The sequence below is a fragment of the Thalassophryne amazonica genome, chromosome 2 (genome assembly GCF_902500255.1).
Source record: "Thalassophryne amazonica chromosome 2, fThaAma1.1, whole genome shotgun sequence".
Classification (NCBI taxonomy): Eukaryota; Metazoa; Chordata; class Actinopteri; order Batrachoidiformes; family Batrachoididae; genus Thalassophryne; species Thalassophryne amazonica.
This window is the reverse complement of record NC_047104.1, coordinates 72,194,726-72,215,413: the sequence shown is the minus strand read 5'-3', so window position 1 is coordinate 72,215,413 and position 20,688 is coordinate 72,194,726. Positions and strand designations below refer to the sequence as shown.

The following is a 20,688-nucleotide window of genomic DNA, read 5'->3' as shown; positions in this document are numbered from 1 at the left end:
TGGGATTTGACCACTTCCGGGGACAGTCTGCCACTGCACAACAAAAACACAGCATCACTTTACACGGCAAGATGGTGTACTGTTTTGTTTTCGTCTGTAATCACCGAAGCAGTTGTGAAAAGTGCGGTTGTTTTCAGTTCCCAGTGGAGAAGGGAAGACAAGGCAAATGGGAGAGGGTGCGTCAGTAAGTTTTAGTGAGATTTAATGTGAACAGTGATAATGGGCTCTCCCCAGAAGTACAATTTTTGCATCATGTGCTCTTTCATTTAACCCCTTTATCGCCCACCCTCAAACTAGAAGGGTGGAAAAGAGAGTGGGGAATCTGAATGTTGGAAGTATGACTGGTAAAGGGAGAGAGCTGGCTGATATGATGGAGAGGAGAAAGGTAGACATATTGTGTGTGTAAGAGACCGAGTGGAAGGGAAGTAAGAGCAGGAGCATCGGCGGTGGGTACAAGTTGTTGTACCATGGTGAGGACAGGAAGAGAAATGGTGTTGGGGTCATTTTAAAGGAAGAGTATGTTAAAAGTGTGTTGGAGGTTAAGCGAGTGTCTGACAGGGTGATGAGTGTGTGAAGGGGTGATGATGAATATCATCAGTGCATATGCCCCACAGGTAGGTTGTGAGATGAAGGAGAAAGAAGATTTCCTACTGGCCTCTACTGGTGGTTGGCTCTCACTGCGGTATTGTATCACTTCCTGTTCCGGAGCACAGCGGTGTTTTTCTGTATCTGTTAGCTGTTTAATCTGCGCAGTTAGATTGATCTAGTTATCTAGATTACGATTTGTTTCCCAGTGTAATCTTTACGTGCCTTAACTAAAGCACTCCTTCTGCTGAATCACCTCTAAATTATTTACACATTATTCACTTTGCGTGTTTTTAGGAATCCGCTAGCTTAGCGTAGCTACTAGCTCTTAGCCGATTTAGCATGGCGGCTTCTCCTGTCTCTCCCGCACTTTTCTGCTCTGGGTGTGAAATGTTTAGTTATTCCTCGGCCTCCTTTAGCAGTAACGGTACTTGTAATAAGTGTAGCTTATTCGTAGCTTTGGAGGCCAGGCTGGGCGAATTGGAGACTCGGCTCCGCACCGTGGAAAATTCTACAGCTAGCCAGGCCCCTGTAGTCGGTGCGGACCAAGGTAGCTTAGCCGCCGTTAGTTACCCCCTGGCAGATCCCGAGCAGCCGGGAAAGCAGGCCGACTGGGTGACTGTGAGGAGGAAGCGTAGCCCTAAACAGAAGCCCCGTGTACACCGCCAACCCGTTCACATCTCTAACCGTTTTTCCCCACTCGGCGACACACCCGCCGAGGATCAAACTCTGGTTATTGGCGACTCTGTTTTGCGAAATGTGAAGTTAGCGACACCAGCAACCATAGTCAATTGTCTTCCGGGGGCCAGAGCAGGCGACATTGAAGGAAATTTGAAACTGCTGGCTAAGGTCGGCAGTAATGACACTCGGTTACGCCAATCGGAGGTCACTAAAATTAACATTAAATCGGTGTGTAACTTTGCAAAAACAATGTCGGACTCTGTAGTTTTCTCTGGGCCCCTCCCCAATCAGACCGGGAGTGACATGTTTAGCCGCATGTTCTCCTTGAACTGTTGGCTGTCTGAGTGGTGTCCAAAAAATGAGGTGGGCTTCATACATAATTGGCAAAGCTTCTGGGGAAAACCTGGTCTTGTTAGGAGAGACGGCATCCATCCCACTTTGGAAGGAGCAGCTCTCATTTCTAGAAATCTGGCCAATTTTCTTAAATCCTCCAAACCGTGACTATCCAGGGTTGGGACCAGGAAGCAGAGTTGTAGTCTTACACACCTCTCTGCAGCTTCTCTCCCCCTGCCATCCCCTCATTACCCCATCCCCGTAGAGACGGTGCCTGCTCCCAGACTACCAATAACCAGCAAAAATCTATTTAAGTATAAAAATTCAAAAAGAAAAAATAATATAGCACCTTCAACTGCACCACAGACTAAAACAGTTAAATGTGGTCTATTAAACATTAGGTCTCTCTCTTCTAAGTCCCTGTTGGTAAATGATATAATAATTGATCAACATATTGATTTATTCTGCCTTACAGAAACCTGGTTACAGCAGGATGAATATGTTAGTTTAAATGAGTCAACACCCCCGAGTCACACTGTCAGAATGCTCGTAGCACGGGCCGAGGGGGAGGATTAGCAGCAATCTTCCATTCCAGCTTATTAATTAATCAAAAACCCAGACAGAGCTTTAATTAATTTGAAAGCTTGACTCTTAGTCTTGTCCATCCAAATTGGAAGTCCCAAAAACCAGTTTTATTTGTTATTATCTATCGTCCACCTGGTCGTTACTGTGAGTTTCTCTGTGAATTTTCAGACCTTTTGTCTGACTTAGTGCTTAGCTCAGATAAGATAATTATAGTGGGCGATTTTAACATCCACACAGATGCTGAGAATGACAGCCTCAACACTGCATTTAATCTATTATTAGACTCTATTGGCTTTGCTCAAAAAGTAAATGAGTCCACCCACCACTTTAATCATATCTTAGATCTTGTTCTGACTTATGGTATGGAAATAGAAGACTTAACAGTATTCCCTGAAAACTCCCTTCTGTCTGATCATTTCTTAATAACATTTACATTTACTCTGATGGACTACCCAGCAGTGGGGAATAAGTTTCATTACACTAGAAGTCTTTCAGAAAGCGCTGTAACTAGGTTTAAGGATATGATTCCTTCTTTATGTTCTCTAATGCCATATACCAACACAGTGCAGAGTAGCTACCTAAACTCTGTAAGTGAGATAGAGTATCTCGTCAATAGTTTTACATCCTCATTGAAGACAACTTTGGATGCTGTAGCTCCTCTAAAAAAGAGAGCTTTAAATCAGAAGTGCCTGACTCCGTGGTATAACTCACAAACTCGTAGCTTAAAGCAGATAACCCGCAAGTTGGAGAGGAAATGGCGTCTCACTAATTTAGAAGATCTTCACTTAGCCTGGAAAAAGAGTCTGTTGCTCTATAAAAAAGCCCTCCGTAAAGCTAGGACATCTTTCTACTCATCACTAATTGAAGAAAATAAGAACAACCCCAGGTTTCTTTTCAGCACTGTAGCCAGGCTGACAAAGAGTCAGAGCTCTATTGAGCTGAGTATTCCATTAACTTTAACTACTAATGACTTCATGACTTTCTTTGCTAACAAAATTTTAACTATTAGAGAAAAAATTACTCATAACCATCCCAAAGACGTATCGTTATCTTTGGCTGCTTTCAGTGATGCCGGTATTTGGTTAGACTCTTTCTCTCCGATTGTTCTGTCTGAGTTATTTTCATTAGTTACTTCATCCAAACCATCAACATGTTTATTAGACCCCATTCCTACCAGGCTGCTCAAGGAAGCCCTACCATTATTTAATGCTTTGATCTTAAATATGATCAATCTATCTTTGTTAGTTGGCTATGTACCACAGGCTTTTAAGGTGGCAGTAATTAAACCATTACTTAAAAAGCCATCACTTGACCCAGCTATCTTAGCTAATTATAGGCCAATCTCCAACCTTCCTTTTCTCTCAAAAATTCTTGAAAGGGTAGTTGTAAAACAGCTAACTGATCATCTGCAGAGGAATGGTCTATTTGAAGAGTTTCAGTCAGGTTTTAGAATTCATCATAGTACAGAAACAGCATTAGTGAAGGTTACAAATGATCTTCTTATGGCCTCGGACAGTGGACTCATCTCTGTGCTTGTTCTGTTAGACCTCAGTGCTGCTTTTGATACTGTTGACCATAAAATTTTATTACAGAGATTAGAGCATGCCATAGGTATTAAAGGCACTGCGCTGCGGTGGTTTGAATCATATTTGTCTAATAGATTACAATTTATTCATGTAAATGGGGAATCTTCTTCACAGACTAAAGTTAATTATGGAGTTCCTCAAGGTTCTGTGCTAGGACCAATTTTATTCACTTTATACATGCTTCCCTTAGGCAGTATTATTAGACAGCATTGCTTAAACTTTCATTGTTACGCAGATGATACCCAGCTTTATCTATCCATGAAGCCAGAGGACACACACCAATTAGCTAAACTGCTGGATTGTCTTACAGACATAAAGATATGGATGACCTCTAATTTCCTGCTTTTAAACTCAGATAAAACTGAAGTTATTGTACTTGGCCCCACAAATCTTAGAAACATGGTGTCTAACCAGAACCTTACTCTGGATGGCATTACCCTGACCTCTAGTAATACTGTGAGAAATCTTGGAGTCATTTTTGATCAGGATATGTCATTCAAAGCGCATATTAAACAAATATGTAGGACTGCTTTTTTGCATTTACGCAATATCTCTAAAATCAGAAAGGTCTTGTCTCAGAGTGATGCTGAAAAACTAATTCATGCATTTATTTCCTCTAGGCTGGACTATTGTAATTCATTATTATCAGGTTGTCCTAAAAGTTCCCTAAAAGCCTTCAGTTAATTCAAAATGCTGCAGCTAGAGTACTGACGGGGACTAGAAGGAGAGAGCATATCTCACCCATATTGGCCTCTCTTCATTGGCTTCCTGTTAATTCTAGAATAGAATTTAAAATTCTTCTTCTTACTTATAAGGTTTTGAATAATCAGGTCCCATCTTATCTTAGGGACCTCGTAGTACCATATCACCCCAATAGAGCGCTTCGCTCTCAGACTGCAGGCTTACTTGTAGTTCCTAGGGTTTGTAAGAGTAGAATGGGAGGCAGAGCCTTCAGCTTTCAGGCTCCTCTCCTGTGGAACCAGCTCCCAATTCAGATCAGGGAGACAGACACCCTCTCTACTTTTAAGATTAGGCTTAAAACTTTCCTTTTTGCTAAAACTTATAGTTAGGGCTGGATCAGGTGACCCTGAACCATCCCTTAGTTATGCTGCTATAGACGTAGACTGCTGGGGGGTTCCCATGATGCACTGTTTCTTTCTCTTTTTGCTCTGTATGCACCACTCTGCATTTAATCATTAGTGATCGATCTCTGCTCCCCTCCACAGCATGTCTTTTTCCTGGTTCTCTCCCTCAGCCCCAACCAGTCCCAGCAGAAGACTGCCCCTCCCTGAGCCTGGTTCTGCTGGAGGTTTCTTCCTGTTAAAAGGGAGTTTTTCCTTCCCACTGTAGCCAAGTGCTTGCTCACAGGGGGTCGTTTTGCCCGTTGGGGTTTTACATAATTATTGTATGGCCTTGCCTTACAATATAAAGCGCCTTGGGGCAACTGTCTGTTGTGATTTGGCGCTATATAAAAAAATGGATTGATTGATTGATTGTTAGATGAGGTGGTGGAGAGTGTGCCCAAGCATGAAAGAGTGGTGATAGGAGCGGACTTCAACGGGCATGTTGGTGAAGAGAACAGAGGTGATGAGGAAGTAATGGGTAGATATGGTATCAAGGATAATAATGGGGAAGGACAGATGGTAGTTGATTTTGCAAAAAGGATGGAAATGGCTGTGGTGAATACCTACTTTAAGAAAAGGGAGGAGAGTGGAGAGTGGAGTCCTACACATAAGAGTGGAGGAAGGTGCACACAGGTGGACTACATTCTTTATAGGAGATGCAAGCTAAAAGAAATCAGAGACTGTAAGGTGGTGGCAGGAGAGAGTGTCGTTAGACAGCAAAGGATGGTTGTTTGTAGGATGATTTTAGAGGTAAAGAAGAAAAAGACAGTGAGAGCTCAACAAAGGATCAGATGGTGGAAGCTGAAGGAGGAAGACTGTTGTGTGAAATTTAGCGAGCAGGTGAGAGAAGCACTGGCTGGAGGGGAAGCAATTTTGGACAACTGGAAAAGTACTGCAGGTGTGGTGAGGGAGACGGTTAGGACAGTACTGGGTATGACATCTGGACAGTGGAAGGAAGACAAGGAGACTTGGTGGTGGAATGAAGAGGTCCAGGAAAGCATAAGGAGAAAGAGGTTGGCAAAAAAGTTTTGGGATAGTCGGAGAGATGAAGAAAGTAGACAGGCATACAAGGAGATGCGGCGTAAGGCGAAAAGAGAAGTGGCAAAAGTGAAGGAAAAGGCATATTGCGAGCTGTACAAGAAGTTGAATAGTAAGGAAGGAGAAAAGGACGTGCACCGATTGGCCAGACAAAGGGACAGAGCTGGAAAGGATGTGCAACAGGTTAGGGTGGTAAAAGATGCACATGGTAATGTGCTGACAAGTGAGGAGTGTGTGTTGAGAAGGTGGAGAGAATATTTTGAAGAGCTGATGAATAAAGAAAATGAGCGAGAGAAAAGGCTGGATGATGTGGTGAGAGTAAATCAGGAAGTACAAGAGATTAGTAAGGAAGAAGTGAGGGCTGCTATGAAGAGGATGAAGAATGGAAAGGCACTTGGTCCAGATGACATTCCAGTGGAGGCATGGAAATGTCTAGGAGAGATGGCAGTAGAGTTTCTAACCAGATTGTTTAATAAAGTCTTGGAAAGTAGGAGGATGCCTGAGGAGTGGAGACGAAGTGTGCTGGTTCCTATTTCCAAGAACGTGGGTGATGTGCAGAGCTGCAGTAACTACAGAGGCATAAAGTTGATCAGCCACAGCAGGAAGTTATGGGAAAGAGTAGTAGAAGCTAGGCTTAGAAAACAGGTGAAGAAATGTGAGCAGCAATATGGTTTCATGCCGAGAAAGAGCACTACAAATGCAATGTTTGCTCTGAGAATACTGTTGGAGAAGTACAGAAAGAGTTACACTGTGTGTTTGTGGACTTAGAGAAAGCTTATGACAGGGTGCCAAGAGAAGAGCTGTGTTATTGTATGAGGGCGTGTGGAGTGGGAGAGAAGTATGTTAGGGTAGTGCAGGACATGTACAAGAATAGTGTGATAGCAGTGAGATGCGCAGTCGGAATGACAGACTCATTCAAGGTGGAGGTGGGATTACACCAAGAATCAGCTCTGAGTCCTTTCTTGTTTGCAGTGGTGATGGACAGGTTGACGGATGAGATCAGACAGGAGTCCCCATGGAATATGATGTTTGCAGATGACATTGTGATCTGTAGTGAGAGTAGAGAGCAAGTTGAGTCTGTTCTGGAGAGGTGGACATATGCTTTGGAGAGAAAGGGAATGAAAGTCAGTAGAAGCAAGACTGAGTACATGTGTGTGAATGGGAGGGAGCCCAGTGGAATAGTGCAGTTACAAGGAGTAGAGGTGGTGAAAGTAGATGAGTTTAAATATTTGGGGTCAACTGTTCAAAGTAATGGAGAATGTGGTAAAGAGGTGAAGAAGAGAGTGCAGGCAGGGTGGAGTGGGTGGAGAAAGGTGGCAGGAGTGATTTGTGACCGAAGAATATCAGCAAGAGTGAAGGGAAACGTTTACAAGACAGTAGTGAGACCAGCTATGTTGTACGGCTTAGAGACGGTGGAACTAACAAAAAGACAGGAGGCAGAGCTGGAGGTGGCAGAGCTGAAGATGTTGAGATTCTCTTTGGGAGTGACAAGAATGAACAAGATTAGGAATGAACATATCAGAGGGACAGCTCAGGTGGGACGGTTTGGAGACAAAGTCAGAGAGGTCAGATTGAGATGGTTTGGAAATGTGCAGAGGAGGGACCCAGGGTATATAGGGAGAAGGATGCTGAGGATGGAGCCACCAGGCAGGAGGAGAAGAGGGAGGCCAAAGAGGAGGTTTATGGATGTGCTGAGGGAGGACATTCAGGTGGTTGGTGTGACAGAGGAAGATACAGAGGACAGGGTGAGATGGAAACGATTGATCTGCTGTGGCAACCCCTAATGAGAACAGCCGAAAGACAAAGAAGAAGAATCGCCCACCCTCAAATGAGACTACGCTTCCCAGTTGCACCTACACATCCTTATGTGTAGAGTCATTACACATAAACCAGAAAAGGCATGATTCCAAAGCTTGACGTACATGGATATGGACACACAGATGTCACTCACAGCTGAGATGCTGCAGGTAATCAGCCTGCTCCTTAATCTTCTGTTGCCTCTGTGCCAGCAGAGACTCCATCTGGTCAGACAGCAAAGTATGCAACTCCAGTTCCAAAGAGTTGATTTGAACAACCTGCAGTCAACAAATTATCTTCAGTCTGGCCATGATCATCAACGATCTTTAAAATGGAAGAAAACTGGTGCTGCATGCTCCGACTGTTTTATTTTTCCAAAGGAGCACAGACAAAACTGTTTCCTAATTGATGCTGCTGTTAGTCAAATCCAATTTTAGCATTTAGATTGTTGGTTTGTACCTTCTCCTGGAGACAATCCACCAGGTGGTGGACATAAAGGATCATGGCTCTGTAAAACCTCAGCTGCTTCTCTGATGATTTTTCTTCCAGGATTTCCACAGAGCTTCTTGCATTCTCAGCATCTCCCTCCATCCTCCTCAACTCTGCCTGGTGTGATCTATGCACCTCCTTCATAGAGTCTAGTCTAAGAAGAAGAGAGAAAAAAGATATACCTAGGTAAGAAAAGAAACAGGTGGAGTGAATGTTTGTCACAACACTTAGAAACATTTAAGATTAAACCCTGGACCTCTTCAACCCACCGCTTGATGCCAAACTGCCACAAAATGCCAGACCAAATCTTTATGGCAATTAATTGTCATAAAAAACCCTTTCCCATCTCAACTCCTCTTAAAAACCCATCCCAAAATGATACACCCATTACCATACAAATGAAAGCAGACGCAGTTACATTGCATTTGGAAAGTATTCACATTGATTCCCCTTTTTCACATTTCATTATGTTACAACCTTATTCCAAAATAGAGTAAATTTATTTTTCCCCTCAAACTTCTATTCACAACACACCATAATGACAACATGATTTTTTTTTTTTTTTTTTGCAAATTTATAAAAAAAAAAAAATAAAAAAAATAGAAAACTAAGAAATCACGTGTACATAAGTATTCACAGCCTTTGCGCAATACTTTTTTGATGCACCTATGACAGCAATTATAGCCTCAGGTCATCTTGAATATGATGCCTCAAGCTTGGTGCATCTTTGGGCAGTTTTGCCCATTCACTCTTTGCAGCACCTCTCAAGCTCCCTCAGGTTGGATGGGGAGCGCCGGTGCACAGCCATTTTCAGATCTCTCCAGAAATGTTCAATCAGATTTAGGTCTGGGCTCTGGCTGGGCCACTCAAGGACATTCACAGAGTTGTCCTGAAGCCACTCCTTTGAAATCCTGGCTGTGTGCTTTGTGTCATTGCCCTGTTGAAAGATGAACTGTCACACCAGTCTGAGGGCAAGAGCTTCTCTGGAGCAGGTTTTCACCCAAGATGTCTCTGTACATTGCTACGTTTATCTTTGCCTCAATCCTGACTAGTCTCCCAGTTCTTGCCACTGAAAAACATCCCCACAGCATGATGATCTGAACTTCTTCCATTTACAGATGATGGAGGCCACTGTGCTCATTGGGACCTTCAAAGCAGCAGAAATATCTCTGTACCCTTCCCCAGATTTGTGCCTCAAGACAATCCTGTCTCAGAGGTCTGAAGACAATTCCTTTGACTTCATGCTTGGTTTGTGCTCTGACATGCATTATTTAGACAGGTGTGTGCCTTTCCAAATTATGTCCAATTAACTGAATTTACTCCAGGTGGACTCTAATTAAGCTGTAGAGACATCTCAAGGATGATCAGTGGAAACATGATGCACCCGCACTCAGGCTGTGAATACGTATGTGCATGAGATTTCTTAGTTTTTTGTTGTTGTTAATATATAAATTTGCAAAAAAAAAAAAAAAAAAACTTTTTTCAGATTGTCATTATGGGGTATTGTGTGTAATATTTTGAGGAAAAAGTTAATTTCATCCATTTTGGAATAAGGCTGGAACATAAAATGTGGAAATTGTAATTTAATGTTTACCATTTCAGCAATATATGAAACTGATACTGTGGTAAAACACTAACTTTCCAGTGATCCTCCTCTTCACCATTGAGACAGTGACCAGAGGAACATTGTCTGGGATGAAGACCCCTGGTGGCCATTTCTTTTGCCTTTGTTGGCCTCGCCTGCTACTGCTGCTGGATTCACTACCAGATGGACTCTGAATGAAAGAACAAAAACAAAAAATTTACACAATGTGAAACTTAAACACAGAGGAGAGCAGATGAAGCTCTATAACAGCAGTGTGTGTTAACTTTAGCCTGACTGAAACATTACATTTATGGAGTTATGGTAGTGCAGACACAACACTCACAAAAACACATAAATAAGCTTTTTTTGTCACTTAAATTTTTATTAACAAATTACTGCGACAACAGACAAATACAAATTCCAAAACATATAAATTGAACAATAGGCTGCCTGATGAGTACATCATATTCTTAAAGTCTTGTAAGTTGGTGTTTTCAGGTTCATTATTCTGGTCCAGTGTCATTGTTTAGAGATTTATAAAGGGTCCATTTTCTCCACTTCCTGTCCAGTTGTTCTTCTTGTAGCCTCAGCACATGTGTCAGTTTTTCCATCAAAAAGATTTCTTCCACAATTGTTATCCATTGATCTTTTGTTGGTGGTATGTCCTTTCCCCAGTTCCTAGTAATAGCTTTCTTGCCTGCCACCAACAATATTTTGATCAAATACTCATCATCAGTGGCAACAGTCTTGTCTGAGAATTTACACAGGTAAAGCACTAAACAAGTATTTGGTACCTCATAACCCAATATCCGTTGCAGCTCCTTATACATCATTTCCCAAAATACAGTTATCTCTGGACATTTCCAAAAAATGTAAGAATGATTCACATTAAAAGATCCACATCCTCGCCAACAATTCTGTCGTATGTGTAGCTGTTTACTTTTCATTTTTGGAGTAATAAAAAAACGGATCAGATTCTTCCATGCAAATTCTCTCCAGATTCGTGAATTAGTGGATGAGTGATGTATCTTCCACATTTTGTGCCAATCCTCATCTAAAATTTCCACATTAAGTTCTTCCTCCCATTTTATCTTAATATATTCAGCTGAATGGTTGTTGTGGGTATTCAGACCTCGATATAATGATGAAATAATTTTTATGTTACTCCCCTGATATGCTTTAGCTATGATCCGGATGATATTCAATTTCCTGGAAGGATCCAACTTGATCTCCTTTTTATAATAGTCCCTCACTTGAAAATATCTAAAGAGTTCGTGTGAATCTAAGTCAAATTGCCTAAGATTTTCAAAACTCACCAGCTCCCCTTTATTTTCTAACACAAACCAGGCTGTTATTTCCATTGTATAAACCTTTGATCATATTTTGCCGGGTTGAAATCGCTATCATATGCTACCCATTTTAATATATTTTATGTCATTCTGGATCTTATATTTTTTTAGTAATTTAAACCACAGATCTAATGTGTGTATTGTGATTGGATCCATACTATTTTTAAGTTCTTTAAATAAGTGGTTATCACCAACCATATTTTGAATTGGAATCTGGTTTATTTCTTTTTCTATATCTTTTCATTTTGCTCTAAATTCCGACTTGCACCAACAATATATAGGTCTCAATTGAGCAGCGTTGAAGTATTCCCTCAATTTTGGAAGACCCATTCCCCCTTTTTCTTTAGGTAGCTGGAGAGTTTTATACCTGACTCTAGGTTTTTTGCCTCCCCAAAGGCTTGAGCCAAAGGTTCTATAAAAATTGCAAAAAGAATCGGTGATAAACAGCATCCCTGTCTGGTTGATCATTCTAACAGTATTTTATCAATCAAATTTCCATTAATTTTTATTCTAGCTGAGGGTTTTTGATACAATGTTTTAATCAATTGTATAGATTTATTATTGAAACCAAATCGTTCTAATACTAAATAGAGGAATTTCCAATTAACACAATCGAATGCCTTTTCTGCATCGATACTAACCAGCACAGAGCTTCGTTTCTCTTTTTGAGCTTGACCCATTACTTGTAGAGTTCTACGAATATTATCATGTGTTTGACGTCCTGATATGAACCCGTTTGGTCCTCATCTATTAATTCTGCTATAAATGTATTTATTCTTTTGGAGATGATGGATGTATATATTTTATAATCGGTATATAGTATTGAGATCGGTCTATAACTTTCACATCTATCTTTATCTTTACCTGGTTTTAAAATAATTGAAATAATTGCTTCTGCCTATGTTAGTGGTGTTTTATTTTCTTTAAGAGTCCAGTTAAAAGATGTTTGGAGTACTGGTACCAACTCTTCCTTAAAGACTTTGTACCATTCTGCAGGGTAACCGTCACTTCCTGGAGATTTATTATTTTTCAAGGAATTGATCTCTTGAATAATCTCTTCTTTTGTATTGTCTGCTGTTAGTCTGTCATTTTGTCTTAAACCAATTGATGGTAAATCTAATGGTTCTAAACAGTGTCTTACTTCCTCCTCGTTTGCTGCAGGTGGTTGTGTGTATAATTTTTTATAATCATATATTAATTATAAAATATACAAGGGCTGTCCATAAAGTACAGGTCCTTTTTATTTTTTTCAAAAACTATATGGATTTCATTCATATGTTTTTACGTCAGACATGCTTGAACCCTCGTGCGCATGCGTGAGTTTTTCCACGCCTGTTGGTGACGTCATTTGCCTGTGAGCACTCCTTGTGGGAGGAGTCGTCCAGCCCCTCGTCGGAATTCCTTTGTCTGAGAAGTTGCTGAGAGACTGGCGCTTTGTTTGATCAAAATTTTTTCTAAACCTGTGAGACACATCGAAGTGGACACGGTTCGAAAAATTAAAAAAATTGGTTTTCGGTAAAAATTTTAACAGCTGATGAGAGATTTTGAGGTGATACTGTCGCTTTAAGAACTTCCCACGGTGCGAGACGTCGCGCAACGCTCTCAGGCGCCATCGTCAGCCTGTTTCAAGCTGAAAACCTCCACATTTCAGGCTGAAAACCTCCACATTTCAGGCTCTATTGATCCAGGACGTCGTGAGAGAACAGAGAAGTTTCAGAAGAAGTCGGTTTCAGCATTTTATCCGGATATTCCACTGTTAAAGGAGATTTTTTTTAATGAAAGACGTGCGGGCGGATTGCAGCGTTGGCTCGCAGCCGCCGCGACGCTCCGCCACAGGAAAAACACCTCTGTTGGAAGCCTTAAGGACAAGTTGGAACATGTCCAGCTGTTAAACAATTTCTCATATACTCACTCCACTGAAAGCCATCAAACGCCGCCTGGATTTTACAAATGGTTATCAACACGGAGGTGTTTTTCCTGTGCCGCCGTTTAGTCGCGCTGTGCCCAATCTCATAATAACTTTGCTTCAAATATATTTTTCTTACCATATTCATTTAATAATAATTCAGTTATCTTCATTTTGATATCTTTGATTTGATTATGCATTTCTGGATTGTTCGTTTTCTGGAACTGCTGCTCTAATTCTATCAGCGTTAGTGAGTATTTTGAGTATGTTTCTCTTCTGATCTTCTTGAATAGTGTGGCTCTAGCTATTATCTTTCTTCGAAAAACCGCCTTCAAAGCGTCCCATATAATGTGTGGTTCCACCTCCCCATTGTTATTTTCCTCTATATATTGTTTGTCTTCTTTAAAATCTTCCACCAGTCTTTTGTTATTAAGTATTCCTACATTCATTCTCCAAATTGTCTCTCTTTTCCTGGCATTCAAATTTATTTTTAGAAATAAGGTATTATGATCCGATATGTCAGCACCCCCAATCCTACACTCGGTCACTCTATGTCTATCTCCCTTATTAATAAAAAAGTAATCTATTCTGGAATGGACGTTGTGTGTTGCTGAATAATGTGTGAAATCCTTTTCCAAAGGATTGAGACTCCTCCATATGTCTATCATTCCCATTTCTTCTAAAGATATCTTTACAAATTTTGATTTTTTTTTCCCCTTTAAGCTTGTTGTATCTAAGCTATGATTCATGATTATGTTAAAATCCCCCCCACAGATTAAAGTACCTTCTGTTTCTGTGGCAATAACATTAAACAGGGATTTAAAGAAGTGTGTACTACTTTATGGAGGTGCATAAACATTTATCAGCGTTACAGGTTCATTCTCTAATTTTCCCTTCACTAATACATATCTTCCCTCTTTATCTTTGATTTCTTTTTCACAGACAAATATAGTTGAGTTTGGGATTAGTGTTGCAACCCCCCTTCTACGTCCTTGTTTATATGTACTGTAATATGAATTCCTATATCCAAATTTTTTCATTTTTCATGTTCTGTCTGAGACAGATGAGTTTCTTGCAAGAATATGACTTGTGGTTTCTCTTTTTTCAACTTTGTTATGACTAATCCCCTCTTTTTAGGTGTATTTAGACCATTTACATTTAAGGACAATATTTTCAGATCATTGCACACCATATTTCTTCACTATTATGCTTATGTATTTCCTCAAGCAGCCAAAAAGTAACATGAACATGAACATTAACTCGAACAAAACTGAAAATAAGAAATACCACATGGAACTTCCACTCAGGGGTTCTTCTTCATCCCCCAAGTCCCTGTTGGTGGGTGGATGGGAAATCCTCTCCTGTGAGGGCCCATCCCTAGACCCATAGCTCTTCAAGTCTAGTCTAGACAAGTCCAACATCAGTATGCCTCGCCCAGTCGGTAGTCTCTTATAATAAATCGCAGTATCTGAAGCCTTCTTGTATTATTTATGTCCATCTATGGGTCATATCTTATTTTTCTTGCTTCAATAGATTAAATGAGTTGACCCAGTCAATGTTATTTAAAGTAGACCTGCATTGAAATAAATGTGGTCGCCCAAATTTGTAATTCAGCGGAGAAATCTTCGTTTAAAAATGACAAATTTGCAGCTAAAATTTAGCCCTCTGTGAAAACGGTTTGTACAGCCGTATCATTTCCATGACGTCAGGGACAAGACGACGCGCTCCCGCCTTCAGTCTGATCCCGCATTGAAATTGATTTTATCTGTTAGTAATGTTACTTATACACGTCCTGTTTCAACATCCAAAAGTAAGCTGCAATGAATGTGAGATACAGATCTGTGTGCTCAGATCAGCAACGACATCGACAGCGGGCGCCATTCTTCCTCTCCCGCTCTCTGCCTCCGCTGCGCTTATTAAGTCTGCGGGCTTGTTAACGAGCTCGTTAACCGCCGACGCAGGCCACTCACACCGCCCGTGTCTGCTTTGCAGCCGGTGTTGTGCCAGATTCAGTGCACAACACTGGCATCACCTCTCTGTCTACTGAATGGAGCTGCAGCACACTTGGCACAAGTCCTGAGAATACGCTCGCTGTTTTAATGCGAAGCGGCCGGTACACCTGTTGCTGCAAGGACAGACTTCTTGCAGAAAAATCCACAGCACTGCACGTCTCGGCAATCGGAGCCCCAGAGCTCCATGGACGCTGAGAGAGGTTTATATATTTTTAATGACTGGGATTCTTTGCGGGTCTCGCCTCCATATCCCGCGATGGTACCGGAGGCGAAAGACAGTAGATTTTCATTGCGACACCACTCAATCAAACGGGCGTATGAAAAAGTCCCCCAAAATAATTTTCAAGCACAAATAAAAGAAATGTGTACTCACCAAGCGTACCGCAAGACAATATGAAGTTTTAGAAAAAGTAGATCCTTCCGTATAAGACAAGAAAAAGGTGCAGATGCAAAGTAACGTAAATCCACAAATTACAGTTGGCGCGCAATGCATGCTGGGAGAGAGGGTCTTCTCTGTGACGTCTCGGCAGCATCCATGATGAGAGGGACAGTTTTGCGGAGGGATAAATGTTAGCTGTAAATTTGTCATTTTTAAATGAAGATTTCTCTGTTGAATGACAGATCTGGGCTTCCAGATTTACTTTACTACATTCAGAAGGATCTTATGTGTAAATGTAAGTCATTTTTTGGTCCAAAGATCTGACTGCATTTATTTCAATGCAGGTCTACTTTAAAGTCTTATTAACTTTTTACAAATGGAAGATGTTAATTATCAGATCTCCTTTGATACTCCTGCAACTTCTCCTTCGCTCGTTGTGCTGCCGTATTTTGACTCAACCTGCTCTGTCTCACTCGCTGCCATCCCGGATTCATTTGAGTTGTCTCCTCCACTTGTCCCACATCCACGTCCAGCATCGCCACAATTAGTCCCTTTGCTCTCATATCCTGCGCTGCATCTCCTGCGCTGTCATAGCTCTTAACACTGCTGTTCCAGTGAATTCTTATTTTGGTGAATGGGGTCTGAAAATGAATCCCGTTTTCTTTCAGTATTTTTTTGATGCCCAGATATGATTTGCGTTTTTGGACGATTTCAGTGGGGTAATCATGGTCAAATTGAATTTTTTTGTTGCCCACCTGTATTCCCTTCTTCTGCCAGACTTTTTGCAGGATCATCTCCTTAGTCTCAAACTTGAGAAAATTAAGCATGACTGCTCTTGGAGCTCTGCCAGGACCAGTTTTTGATGTGGACACTCTGTGCGCTCGTTGTATATGTAGGTTGGTATCTTCGGGTAGTTCCAACTCTTTTTTAAGAAGTTGGTCCAAACAGACTAATGGAGCTTCCCTCTGTGTCCTCGGGCAGTCCGAAAAGCCGGACATTATTCCATTGAGATCTCGTTTCAAGGTCCGTTAGTTTATCCTGCATCTGATGTGCCTGCTTTGTTAGCTTCATTAGCAAGTTGCTAATCTCCGTGTTATGCTCCTCCAGCTCAGTTATGCAAGCTTGTGCCTCGGTTATGTTCGTCTTCTGCTCCTGTAGCTCTGTATGATTTTCTGTCAGCTTTTGCTCTATGTCTTATCTTAATGAAGTTATTTCTTGCTTCATCTCACCTTTGAGTTCCTCTTTGAATGTTATAAGCTCATTATGAAGCTCCTGTTTGAGGGACCGTATATCATTGCTGATGCCGGCGAGTCCAGCTTTCAGAGTTTCGGCGTGCTCCATTTTCTCCGTTGTTTCACTCAGTCGTTCACTCTCGTCAGAGGCGCCTTCTTTCAAAAATGGCTCTTGAGTTTTCTTTGAGGTTTTAGTGCTTCCCCGGTTTCGAATACCACTCATCTCAAAATTTATGGAGGTTATATGTTAAATTAATCAGTCTGAGTGGATTAATTTTACCGACCTGGGCAAACTATAAATCTATGCTACTAACCCGTCCGCCATCTTGGAACCTCCCGATAAATAAGCTTTTTATTACTGTGGATGTGCTTCAGTGCTGCTATTATTTGAGTTCAGTGTGGCTATTGATACCATGGATAGCTGCATATAATTAAGACTACAAAACTATAGTTACTTCTACTCCGGTTCTCTTATGATTGACATCATACGTCTCAGAACTACTACAGTATGCCTTAGTAATAACAGTAAATCAAAACTTTCCACAGTAAAATATAGTGTACTCCAGGGTTGTGTTTTTGGCCTCTTGTTTTCTACTGGATACTGTAGCATCAGATTATGCACAGTTGGTGTGAATGATGCTATGATATTCGAAGAAAAATGTCTTGAAATATTAGAATTGTCTGAAAAACACATTTTCCAGAATATCTCCACAACCACTACAGCTAGAGAAGAAATCCAATGTTTATATCACTCAAACATTTGTCATTACGTGGTACAAGTGACATCATGATAATGTTAATATAATATGGGAAGAAGAAAAACATTTCCTGGATATCTGCAGTATTGCCGTATGTGTGAGTGTAGGTTATGTCTTGCCCCTCTGATGCCTTCATCAGTTTTACAATACTGCAGTGGCTCAACCTATTCTGTCTCAATTCATGATTTGATTTCGCAAAGAACCGATTAATGCCTTGTTTTGGTCTTTTGCATATAGAAACACTACTACTGAAACTCACTCACTCACTCACACACACACACCTTCAACCGCTTAGTTCAATTAAGGGTCACAGGGGGCTGGAGCCAATCCCAGCAGTCATAGAGCGTGAGGCGGGGTACACCCAGGACAGAATGCCAGTCTGTCACAGGGCCACAAAAAGACAAAAACACATTCGTACCCACTTGCACACCTATGGACAATTTAAAGATTCCAATCCACCTAACCCGCATGTCTTTGGATGTGGGAGGAAACCGGAGCACCCGGAGGAAACCCGCGCAAACACGGGGTGAACATGCAAACTCCACACAAAAAGGCCACAGGTGGGAATTGAACCCATGACCTTCTCGCTGTAAGGCAACAGTGCTAACCACTAAGCCACCATGCTGCCCCTACTGGAACTCTTCAAATGGATCTACATGCTGCTGCTTTCTCTTATGGTGAATCTTCCTTCTGGAATAAACTGCCTGCTGAGATAAGATCATGTGATTTTGTGGAGTCCAGTAACTCCACACATGACAATCTGATAAACTGAGCTGTTGTGCATCTTACATTCATTATGCTCTCCAGAGGATAAGAGTTCAGCTTGAGTGTTCTTACAATTAGGCTGTATTTGTAAAGATTAGCATCTGGCACTGAAGATATAAAAATAGTCTGAATGCTTTTACATGACAAAGGTTTTGTTCTTTTTCTCTTCTAGAGAGTTGTTCTTTCCTAAACTACATTCGTCCTATCTTCTACAAATACTCCACTTGTTGCAGCTTAACCAACAAAGATTTGTTTGGTCTATGGTCACTGCACACTGGCAGGGTTGCAGACTGGCCAAGACCATGATCTTCAAGAGACAAGCATGACTGTCCTCTGTTAATGGGACCCATGTCCCACAGGTGGTATGTGCAGCTTACCTTCACAAATAAAATCTTATATTTCACATTTTAGGCTGTATTTCACCTATAAAGTTTTTCTATAACTGTGACAAAGCATGTCTATGCATGTCTCATTCTGTGAGGAATTCCAGGCACAGGCAGTATAGTATGCTGCAGACAATGTAAAACTCAGACGTTCAGTGATCCCAGGTGACATAAATAAAACTAAAGTGAACATAATGCCTATAGTTTCAGTACCAGATAGATCATAAGCATGACAGAAAAAGATAATATGACCAAAGAGCAAACAGTTTGCATTGTGCTTGCTCAGGGGGTGGATAATGTTATACTTTACCTCTGTAAATTGAAGTTTAAGAAGGTAATAGGAAAAGGAATGGCAGGAGTAAAAGACAGAGCTAAAAAAAGAAAAAGCAAGAACAAAAACAATGAACAATGATGGACTGAGGATTGTACCTGTTCTCCTGAACGTCTTTTGATTCCCTTCTCAATTTGTATCTCCTCCCACAGTTCCTGCTCCTCCCCATCAGTCCCTGACATACTGTTATCACTACCTACAGGAAATACACATATACAATATATGAAAAACAGCCTTTCTGAGAATAAATTTCCAGTGTTTTGTTACTAACATCAGCTAACAAGCAACAACATGAACTTCTGTGAGAATTTAAATAGACTTGTATGGGCACTGCAGTAAATTAAAAATGCATATTTGTACACATGGAGCCTTTTGGTTTCATACTGTCCTACTGTAAGCCTCCAAACAGGGATCACATAATACCAGCATCACAAAAAACAAATACTACTTCAACAAATCAATATTTAACATATGGTATTGGTTTTTAAGACAAATGTTGGCTAATGTGCCTTATGTTTGACTGCTGATCTGCTCCTGTTTATCCAATGGTGTCATATTTTCTTATGTCTCCCTGATTAACTCACACTCATACCTAGATGCTCTGCAATCTTTTCCCTGATGCTTTTTAATTTTGGTGCAAACTCAATTCGTCTCTCGTGATCATCAGGTTCATAATCATCATCAGCTGAGACCTCCTCGTCATCTCTGCTGCGGTGATCTGGCGTGCTACCAGAGGAACTGTAGCCATCTTTACCAAGTGGAATAAACTCTTTCTGTGTTCGAGCGGCACAGCGCTGGCTCTTTGCTGCCGCAATGGCTTTAGCATTGGCGATAGGAACTGTACACAAAGAAAAATTCAGATAGAACAGTATGTATAAAAAAGGAATGTGCATGCAGCCAGAAAGACACATCATACAGTTCAAAAACAAAACAATATGCCAAGATACTTTGCATCTTAATACAAAATGATAATTTAACCTGTGGATTTAAAAATGACCAAAAGGAATGAGATACTGACACACAAACAATAAACACACAGACCTTGTTCAGTTGTTGAGAAGCTGGAGGTGGAACTAGCTGACAGAGATCTGGAATCATCATCATCATCATCATCATCAGGGTGGACAGAATCTGGAGAAGCCTGGCTCCCATAATCTTGCTTTCGACAATCAGATGTTAGGGCACCATCATTATGTGGGTCTGAAAACAAGGGGATATCAATGACAAAAGTCATCATGGCAAATTATATTATCTACTGTTTTAGATTAAGACTGAAATCAGTTAAAACAGTTTACATATTACATAAGTGATTAAAAGAAATAACAACATGAATAAGATTTCCATTTTTAAATGAATACAACATGCAAATTCACGAAATTTTAACACTTCAGGATGAAACAAAACATTCAAAAATTTAAAAACAAAAAAGTTCTATCCAACATAGATTTTCACCAGTGCATCATGAACAGACCGCATTTCTATCACTTTTCAACCTGAAATAGTTTCTCAAAAAGTTTTGCTTGGTAAGATTGGACTTGGAACAATTTATGTTGTGATTTGATGCACCTTCAACCGTATAGTCCAATGAAGGGTTGCGGGGGCTGAAGCCTATCCCAGCAGTCATAGAGCGCAAGGTGGGGTACACCCTGGAAGGGACGCCAGTCTGTCCCAGGGCCACAAATAGAAAAACAAACACATTCACACCCACACACACACCTATAGACAATTTAAAGTTTCTAATCCATCCAGCCTGCGTGTCTTTTGGATGTG

At 40.9% G+C, this 20,688-nt stretch overlaps 1 protein-coding gene across 1 annotated transcript in view; it reads right to left on the bottom strand.

Annotated features, from left to right (window-relative positions):
- The window catches only part of gcfc2 (GC-rich sequence DNA-binding factor 2), a 52,005-nt gene that overhangs the window by 20,016 nt on the left and 11,301 nt on the right, over positions 1–20,688 (bottom strand). Inside the window, exons 3-8 of the mRNA XM_034187841.1 lie at positions 19,960–20,118; positions 19,511–19,756; positions 19,017–19,114; positions 9,857–9,993; positions 8,189–8,372; positions 7,884–8,007 (exon numbers count right to left, since the gene is read on the bottom strand). Of these exons, the coding sequence (XP_034043732.1) occupies positions 7,884–8,007; positions 8,189–8,372; positions 9,857–9,993; positions 19,017–19,114; positions 19,511–19,756; positions 19,960–20,118 (948 nt within the window). The remainder of the gene's footprint in view (positions 1–7,883; positions 8,008–8,188; positions 8,373–9,856; positions 9,994–19,016; positions 19,115–19,510; positions 19,757–19,959; positions 20,119–20,688) is intronic.